The sequence below is a fragment of the Arachis ipaensis genome, chromosome B9 (genome assembly GCF_059453495.1).
Source record: "Arachis ipaensis isolate K30076 ecotype BB chromosome B9, ASM5945349v1, whole genome shotgun sequence".
NCBI lineage: Eukaryota > Viridiplantae > Streptophyta > Magnoliopsida > Fabales > Fabaceae > Arachis > Arachis ipaensis.
The window spans coordinates 6131828-6141588 of NC_142444.1; the positions used below are offsets into that span (position 1 = coordinate 6131828).

At 37.5% G+C, this 9761-nt stretch overlaps 2 protein-coding genes across 2 annotated transcripts; one reads left to right on the plus strand and one right to left on the minus strand.

Moving 5' to 3' along the window:
* The first annotated feature begins 3950 nt into the window (after positions 1 to 3950).
* On the plus strand, positions 3951 to 4691 carry LOC107614757 (uncharacterized). Its single transcript, XM_016316895.1, has one exon. It carries the CDS (start codon positions 3951 to 3953, stop codon positions 4689 to 4691), a length of 741 nt encoding a protein of 246 aa, XP_016172381.1.
* Positions 4692 to 5287: 596 nt separating this feature from the next.
* Positions 5288 to 8405, minus strand: LOC148543603 (uncharacterized). The gene is made up of 3 exons (XM_088498592.1): positions 7247 to 8405; positions 6504 to 6523; positions 5288 to 6388 (listed from the first exon to the last, which is right to left on the minus strand). Exons 1-3 carry the CDS (start codon positions 8403 to 8405, stop codon positions 5288 to 5290), a joined length of 2280 nt encoding a protein of 759 aa, XP_088354718.1.
* Positions 8406 to 9761: the final 1356 nt, after the last annotated feature.

The following is a 9761-nucleotide window of genomic DNA, read 5'->3' on the forward strand; positions in this document are numbered from 1 at the left end:
CACTCTTCGGTTTCTTCCCACTCACTTTACTGCTTCTCTTCCCTCAAAAGACTGAAACTAACCAAATGAGGAAGAAAACCATTCCTAAAAGGCCTCCTCGTGAAAAGATTTTCAAGCTACCCACAAAGCCTTCCACTCGCTCTCAAGACCGGACCTTTACCCCTTCTCCTTCTCCTCCTACCTCTCCTCCTCGCTGTGACCCCATGGCTCGGACAAAAAACACTCCAAGGTTTCCTGCCTCTGCCAAGCCGACGCCACCACCAAAGGCCACACCTTCCAAGCCTGGCTCCTCAAAACCAAGTTCAGCAAAGCCTAGCTCCTCCAAAGGCAAACGTCAGGCGACTGAGGAACCTATACCCGAACCAACACAACCCAAATCCAGGTCTGTTCCAATGCGCTCTCAACGAGGTAACACTCGAGTCCCTCTCCAGAATGTTAAAGAACCAGACATTGGACCTTTTGATCACAAAGCTCACTTTTTGACTTCTCATTCGAACTATAACCCTTATAGATTCAAATCTGCCATGAACAATGATTTTTATGAGAAGGTTATCCAGTATCGTACCCTATGTCCCTCTTTTCTCGCTGATTTGCCATCTTTGAAAAGAAAAGGTTTTCCTTTTGTTGATAACTTGATTTTTCTGTACTGGAATCACCTTTTTGATATCAAAAAACCTGTTTATCCCTTGTTGGTCAAAGAGTTTTATGCAAACATGACTTATCATGAGGGCACTGCTCATTCGTATGTCAAGGGCCGAGATATCGTTTTAAACAATGAGACCATCAGTGATGCTTTGAAGTATACTGATGTTGGGCCCTGTGCCTACACGTCAGTTAAGTGGGATGAAGGAGTTGGTGTTTCTTACAATGATGCCCTGGCTAGTATTTGTGAACATATCTCCTTAATAGATGGCATTACACCCACTCACAAAGTCCTAGGATATGAGCGTGCTCAACTGCACCGAATAGTCAATCATATTATTTTGCCTCAAAGCGGCTCATATCAAAGGGTTTCCTACACTGATACACTTGTTTTATATGCCCTTCTCACCAAAACTGAAATTTCATTTGCATATTTGATGTTAGATACATGTTTGACTCTGTTAGAAGTGAAAAGGACAAAGCTCTTCCTTATGGCATGTTGCTAACTTGCATTTTTGAGTATTTTGGTGTTGACTTGACCAATGAAAAATATGAAAATAGACATTCATATCTAAAGGGAGGTGGTTCAGTGAAACAGCAAAAAGGACCAACTTGATCTGAGAGAGTGGTTCTAGATGATGATGATGAAGAGTTCATTCCAGATGATTCTACTGCTCCTTCCACTGAGGGTACTTCCATCTCCACTGGGAAGAAATCCACTCTGCTGAATGTGGTCAGGGATGTTGCTCAAGAGTTTGTCTCCCAATCGAATCACTTGATTGAATTGAGCAAAGAGAAAAGGAAGCTGGCTAGCAAGCATGAGAACTTTCTGAAGAAATCAAGGGATAGGGTGGCTGTACTGATGACTTTCATTGACAACCTTCAAAATGATGAAGACATTGCCACGGATGTTGAAGAGGAAGCTGCTTCGGAGGGGAATGGTTCTGATGCCTAGGATTTGTCTCATAAAAACTGTTGTTGCTGCTCTCTTTTTGTCTCATGAATTCTGCTTCTTTAGTACTTTTAAACTGTTTCATTTTGGATGACTGTAATAACTCTGGATATTACTGCACCTTTGGTAGTTTAGTTAGCACTTTGAAATCTGCTCTAACTCTTTTCTGCAGGATACAAGACTTTGCTTTTGTTGATCTTGTTTATTGTCCGCCCTTGATGACAAAAGGGGGAGTAATAGCAATAGGACCCTAGTATTTTTTTGGGATTTTTACTGCATCCATACTTGAGTTTGCATGTTGAATAATCTTTGCTGCATTAATACTTGTTCTCACATGCTGAATCTGTTTACTGATGGTAATAGCTTGATGTTGGCTGATTATGATATGTTGCTATCTGATTCTGACCCTGATGTATTAAAGCTCTATTTTGGACATTTAAACTATCACTGTTTGCTATACTTTTAGTTGGTACATAGCATCTGTTTAGTTCCATATAAGTATATGTAAACAGGAAAGAAGAGAAGAGCATAAATTCAGGGGGAGCTAACCTTGAAAAGGAAAGGGGGAGCAACATAAAAGCAAATGACAAAATTCAAAGGGAGTTTTCTAAACCTGACTCAAACTCATTTCCTTTTGATTATTGCTTAAATCATGTTTGTCATCAAGGGGGAGATTGTTGAGTTAAGAAATTAACTAAATTAATTAGTGATGACAAACATTATTTTTGAGCAAAATAAATAATTAGTGTTGATTAATTATATTTACTTATTAACTAATTGTTTATTGTTGCAGGCCAAATGTTAATAGCCCAAATGGAATAAAAAGCAATCAGCAAAGAGTATTGGGCTGAAAGCAAAATAAAGAGCCCAAGCAAAAAGCAAAGAAAGAAACCAAAGAAATTAAATCGGGCCAAGCATACCAATACCCGATCCAAGCCCGATCTGGTTTCAGAAATGAAAATCCCTCTCTTTTGCTTAACCAAAAGCAACGTTCCTTTTCCTCTCTAATCAAGTCACATCAAGACTTCAGTAAAGTAAGAAAGAGAAAGAGAAGAAAAGCTTCCTCCATAAGCCAGTAACCAAAGAAGCAAGAAAGAGAAAAACTAAACTTGAAGCACAGAAGCTAAAGCAGAAAATCTAATCCAAATCAAGCTTAGGATAAAGGTAATCCATCTCATCTTGCATGCATCAGATCTTCATCCCCTCTTCCCAACTCTCTGCACTATCCGAAAATGGCTTTCAAGGGAAAGTTGATATCTGTTCTTCACTGCTACAAATCCACGGTCACAAGAGATTCTTGGGGACCAAGTTGCATTTCTATGGTTCAGATTTGGTTGACCATGAGAAGATTTCCATGGTTACTGTTTTGTGGCTTTCGGTCAAAATGAGAAAGTCAGAGGGAAAGTTTCTTCTCTGAGGATTAAGGTGAAAAAGTGAATCTGTGAGTTGTTGAAGCTCAAGGCTCAAGGTGTTGACCTTGGAAGAAGAACTCAGCCACATGCAAGGAGATAAAAGAAGCTTGCTGTTCATTCAGAAAGCAAGGAGAGAAAACCAGTGAATAGAGGTTATTGTTCTGAGAGAGCTCTTTGAAGAAGTTCAACTAACTGGACAGTGTAACCTAATCAAAGGTGCATTCCGCCAGTATGAAGAACTGAATCAGAGGCTTGCTAATCTGGTTTTTCGCATATCACAGAGGCTGTTGATGAAGTCAATCTCCTTCATGTTTTACTGATTGTAATGTTCTTTTCAATGTTTATCATTCTGTAATTCCTAGTGAGAAAAGGCATTGTGAGAAAACTCAAGTAAAAGCCATGAGTGGAAAAAGGCTGAGTGAAACACTTGAGAGAAAATCCTAGAGTTATTTTCAGATTTCTTTAGGTGTGTTTATGTCTTGTATCTTGTACCTGTGAGGTATCCCTTTCTTAGTTGGGTTAGCACTAAGAGGTATAGTTAGGTATTAGCATAGCCAATGTCAAGTTAGGTTAGAACTTGAGTGTGAAAGGATTGGGTCAATCCTGTGTTATTGGTGTATGTAATACTGTTAACTATAGTGAAATTCTTCCATAGTTGTGGAGGAGACTGGATGTAGGTTGCATAGCACAAGGCAACCGAACCAGGATACATGCTGGTGTTAGCTTTTCTCTTCTCTGCTGTGTTCTATTTTCTGATATTCATGAGACAAAAATAAATTGTCTCATAAATTTCCGCTGCTAAGTTAAAACAGAATCAGAATTGCAAATCTGTTTTAAAAGGGTAACAACAGCAATTAAAAGGAAGGCATAGATTCAACCTCCCCTTCTCTAAGCCTACCACAACCTTCACACTGCAACAACAATCTCAAGATATTCTTAATGCAATGCATATTGTTTCTACATCAAAGTTACTTCTTCAACAATTAAGAGATGGTAGATGGTGCAATTTTCTTGCAAATGTTAAAGATTTTTGTGAAAAACATGAAATTGAAGTCCCTAATATGAGTGCACAATATGTTTTTGGAAGAGGTCGATCTCGTCAACCAAGTGTGACAGTTGAGCATCATTATCGAATAGATGTATTCTTGGCAACAATTGACTCTCAAATACAAGAGTTGAATAGTAGATTTAATGAGCAAACAATAGAGCTTTTGACTTTGAGTTGTGCTTTGGATCCTAAGGACAATTTCAAATCATTCAATATTGAAGAAATCAGCAAGTTAGCAGAGAAGTTTTATCCCCTTGACTTTCCTTCTAATGAGCTAAATATTTTGAAATCTCAGTTGCAACATTATCAGTATGATATACCAAATCATTTGAAAGGCATTGGTACACTTTCGGAATTGTGCAACAAGTTGCAAGAAACGGGAAAATCAAGAACTTATCACATGGTTGATAGATTAATACGTCTTGTTTTGACTCTACCAGTGTCTACAGCAACAACAGAAAGAGCTTTTTTAGCAATGAAAATTGTTAAGACAAGACTCCGAAGTAAGATGGCTGATGAATTTCTTGCAGACAATTTGGTCATCTATATAGAAAAAGAATTAGCAGCTATTTTTGACACAAATTCAATTATAGATGATTTTGAAAATAGAAAAAAACGTCGAATAGCATTTTCATGATACAAAACTGTAAGTAGTAATTTTTATATATTATTGTCTTATTTTGATTGAGATTATATATTTATTTTTTTTAAATTTTATCAATAGAAATAGTAATATAAAATATAACACCGCCCCCCTAAATAGTTAGCCTAGCTCCGCCCCTGGTAGTGGTGTAGTGCAGGGTTTGCACCCGGTCATGCCAGCTTTAGCAAGAAGATCTCCAACATACTTTTCTTGTGACAGAATCAGGCTCCCTTATTTAGTTTTTGCAACATGAATCCCCAGGAAGTAATGAAGTTCTCCCATGTCTTTCAAGGCAAATTTGGCATTCAACTGTTCGATTAACTGAGTTATGGCAGAGCTAGAGCTGCCTGTAATGATGATGTCATCTACATATACCAAGACAAAGATGTTGCCTTCTTTGGAGAACCTGGTAAATACAAACACATCTGACTTGGTTGTTGTGAAACCAAAATGTCTCAGTGCTGTAGACAATTTATAGTACTAGGCACAGGGAGCCTGCTTTTGTCCGTATAAAGCCTTTGTTAGTTTACAGACCAGATTGCCATTACCTACAGAATATCCTTGAGGTTGCTTCATGTATACCTCTTCACCTAAATCTCCATGGAGGAAGGCATTATTAACATCCAATTGCCTAATGTTCCAGCCATATGTAATGCTGCAGTCAAGACTATCCGAATAGAAGTAGGCTTTACAACTAGACTGTATGTTTCAGTGAAATCGAAGCCCGGCCTTTGAGAAAATTCCTGAGCCACTAATCTTGCCTTATATTTATGTAGTGTCCCATCAGCATTGTACTTCACCCGATACACCCATTTGCTCCCAATTGCCTCTCTACCTTTGGGAAGTGGAACAAGCTTCCAGGTTTGATTCTTCATGAGAGCATTGTATTCAAGGTCTATTGCTTCTTTCCATTGTGGATGAGCCATTGCATCTTTGACTGATCTAGGTTCTACTGAGACATGAAAAGCCCTTGGTCTAAGGCAGTTAGACTTGCTTCTTGTGATCATTGAGTGTGTGTTAGTTGAGGAGGTCGTGGTAGGAGGTGCAGGTTCTGCTAGTAGAAGGATTTCTATATCAGAAATTGGAATTGGTATTGGGATGTTTGAGGGTGCTGCTGACTGGGTGGACAGGAAGGGTTGTTGAGTGGATGGAATGGACTGACTGTTGTCATTAATAGCTGGTGAGGTTGGAAATTGGGCGCCTGAAGGTTCGTGAGAGGCAGTGGATGTTGTAGCAGAAGTAAGGGGGGAAGAAGAAAAAGTGTTGGGTTGTCTTTGTGTGAGTGAGGGAACTGGTGAAGGCTTATGAGCATAAACAATTGGGATTGTAGGGAATTGCTGCAGGGCTAGTAGGGGAGGATTGGAGTCTTCATGTAGGAATTTGCCATCTTTAAAAGGAAATTTTCTTTCATCGAACACAACATTCCTTGTGATTATGGTTTTACCACCAGGGGTTAAGCACCTGTACCCTTTGTAAAGTGGGCTGTAACCAGTAAAGACACAGGGGGAGGATCTGAATTCTAACTTATTCTTGTTGTAAGGCCTTAAGTGAGGAAAGCATAGGCAGCCAAAGACTCGAAAGCTGGTGTAGTCAGGTTTCTTTCCAAATAGCTTTTCAACTGGGGGCTTGTTTTCTAGTGTAGGTGTTGGCAATTGGTTAATGAGGTTAGCAGCAGAGGTGAATGCTTCTCTCTATAATCGAGTTCGCATTCCAGCTCCATCCAGCATAGACAAGCCTTTCTCTACAACATGTCGATGTTTTCTTTCTGCATTGCCGTTCTGCTAATGTATATGTGGACAAGAGAACCTGTGAATTAAGCCTTGACCCTGCAATTCTTTAGATAAGCTTACATATTCAGCAGCATTATTCGTTTGTAGCATTTTAATTTTCCTATTTAATTGTAATTCAACCATATTTTGGAAAGCTTTAAAGACTGATTTAAGTTGGGACCTGATTTTGAGCAGATAGAGCCAAGTGAACTTAAAGTAGGCATCAATAAAGTTGACAAAATAAAAATTTCTATTAGAATCAGGCATAGGGGCAGGACCCCATATGTCAGAGTACACAAGCTGAAGTGGTTCAATATATTTAGTATGAGAAATTGAAAAAGGTAGCTGATGTGACTTGCCAATGCAGCAAGCTGGACACACTGCTTTATTGATATTGAAAGGAAGATTACAGGATTGTAAAACTGTTTAAACGACATTATTTGAGGGATGACCTAGTCTATTGTGCCATAACTGAAAGTTATCTGTACTGGACATTATAGAGACATGGGCAGCTTTTGGGGGTGAAGGGGGTGAGGTTGACAAACTTATACATCCCTTTGTCAACTTTGCCATGAATGACAATCTCCTTAGTTTCCTGAGTTTTGACATAACAGCCATCAGCATAAAATTCAAAAAATACTTCATTTTCACAGAAAAATTGATACACACTAAGTAAGTTTTTGGTAATATTAGGCACATGCAAAAGTTTTTGTAATAGGAACTCTCTAATGCTCAAATCAGTTTTAAAGCTAGATTTTTCAATTAGGTTGATGTGCAAACCTGAGCCGTTTCCTACTATTACTTGATCAGATCCTTCATACATCACTCCTTCTGTCAAGTCCTGCTCGTCTGAAGTCATGTGGTGTGTTGCACCTGAGTCCGGATACCAATTTGGATCATAGGCTGTTGAGGGAGTAGCTAGGAGTGCTTGAGGAGTCGAATTGTTGCTGGAGTTCTGAGCAGCATATTGGGACCTTGGGTTGTCATCTCTTTCATACCTATACCAGCAGGTTTTGGCTGTATGTCCAATTTTGTCACACACTTGGCAAATTGGCCTTTCACTTGATCTTGCACTGTTATTCATGAATCTTGAGTTATCATTTTGGAACCTTTCTTCAAATCTTGAATTGTTGCCTTGTCCACTTTCAACATTTCTGTTCTGAAATTGACCAGTTCCAAACCTGCCACTTCTTATTGACCTTCCTCCTCTGTTTCTGTAGTCTCCTCCTCTAGAGCCTCCTCTTATGTTATATCCTTGTGTGTGCTGGGCCAAATTTGCTTGGATAAAGGACTCAGGTTTCCTGAATCTTTCTAGAATACTCTCATGAGTCAGGAGTAACGCTTCTAGTTCACCTACCGATATGCTTACTGGTCTTGCAACTACAGACGTGATTACATTTGCATATTCTTCTGTCAAACTATTTAGTATTGCATTTACATGGTCACTTTCACGCATTGGTTCACCAACAGAGGCTAGTGCATCTATTGTGCTTTTCAGGGCAAACACATACTCATTCACAGAGTTTCCTATCTTGATGCTACTCAACTTATGTTTTAATTGCATTATTTTTGCCCTAATCTGAGAAGAGAAATGATCATCGAGTCTTTTCCATACCTCATATGCGTATACGCACCCAACCATTCGAGTTGTGAATGGCTTGGTCATTAAAGCCAGCAACCACGACTTTAGCAGCGAGTCTTGTCTTTTCCACACTGCATATCTAGGATTTGTTTCTCCTGAAGGTAAGAATCGCGTTGGAATCCTTTCTCCAGTGATGTGGTGAAGCAGGTCGTGGCCTTCAATGGTTGATTCCGCCTGGTCCTTCCATTGCAGAAAGTTGTCCTCATCCAATTTCATCGAAATTGGGGAAGACGTGAAGCTTGGGGGCATTGGTGCCTGAGAGATTGAGCTGTGACTGTTCTGGGGTTCCGCAGCCATGGAAGCAGAACAATCGTTAAGCTCTGATAACATAAAAGGTATCAGATTTAGACAGAGAAGAATTGAAGGAGGAATGAATTCAAGAAGAACGATAGAAACTGAGAAAAAGAGTTTGGGGATTGAGAAAAGAGAGGAGAAGTTTCTAGAGAAGGGTTTGTTAAACTGAATTAGTTGAATCTGAACTAACTGAACTGTTCATTATATAGTGCACTATATATATAGTGTAGTGAGGTGTAAGGACAGATGGCAACTAACAGAATTTAGCTAAATGCTATTAACTAATCGCTAACTGACTCAACTGGTTCTCATAACCTCTATCAATATTAATCAATATTTTCAGTTAGTAGTCTATATATATATATATATATATATATATATATATATATAGTTTATACTTTTAAATATTACTGTTGATTATCTGTTGAATAAAAATAATAAATTATGGTAAAAATTTGCATATAGTTATTTTTATGTGAAGTTGGTATTTGAAAATTATCAGATGATTTAACAAATTTAACTAAATTATTATCTAACAATTTTTAACTATTAATTTCATACGAAGACAATTCTATGTAAGTCTTCAAAATAAATTATATGGCTCTGTAAAAAAATGCTATTTATACACAAAAATCAACTATTAAAATTAGCCATCAATATATTTTTATATAAAAATATATGTGGTTTAATTTATTTTCAATATGTATTTATATTCCAACATATATTTTATACTAATAGATAATTTTAATGACTAATTTTAGTATACATATAGCATAACTCGATTCTATAGCATTACCCTTACTAAAAAGGATGTAAAAAATGTTAGTTCGTATTTGATAACTGTATTATACAACTCAATAATTCAAACACGTGTGTAAAAAAAATTAAAAAAGCTTTCACACGGCCAGCCCGACAAATTTGCAATTTTGCATGCGAGCATGTGCATGGAATAAATAGCTTAAAAATTGCAATTAAATTATAAAGAAACCGATTGTGTTAAAATAACATTTCAAAAACAGAAAAAAAAAAAAAAAAAGCATGAGTTCTAGTGGCAAAATATCAAAGCCACGCGGAATGATCCCAACTTAACGTGAGAATATATAAATTAAATTATAATATTTTATTCCACAAAATCAAACCATTGAAAAAAATTCATCAAAGCACCTTGAGTATTGATATCAACTCATAAACAAAAGAAAGTCAAACATTCAAACCAGATGCATAGAGATCGGCATTTTCTTTATTTATTTTTATCAATAAGGTACTGTTGTATATTTATTCATTGTTCCAATATTACAAATATATTGTTTTATCCATATAAAGAATTATAGGGAGGACAACATTATATCAAAGATTCAC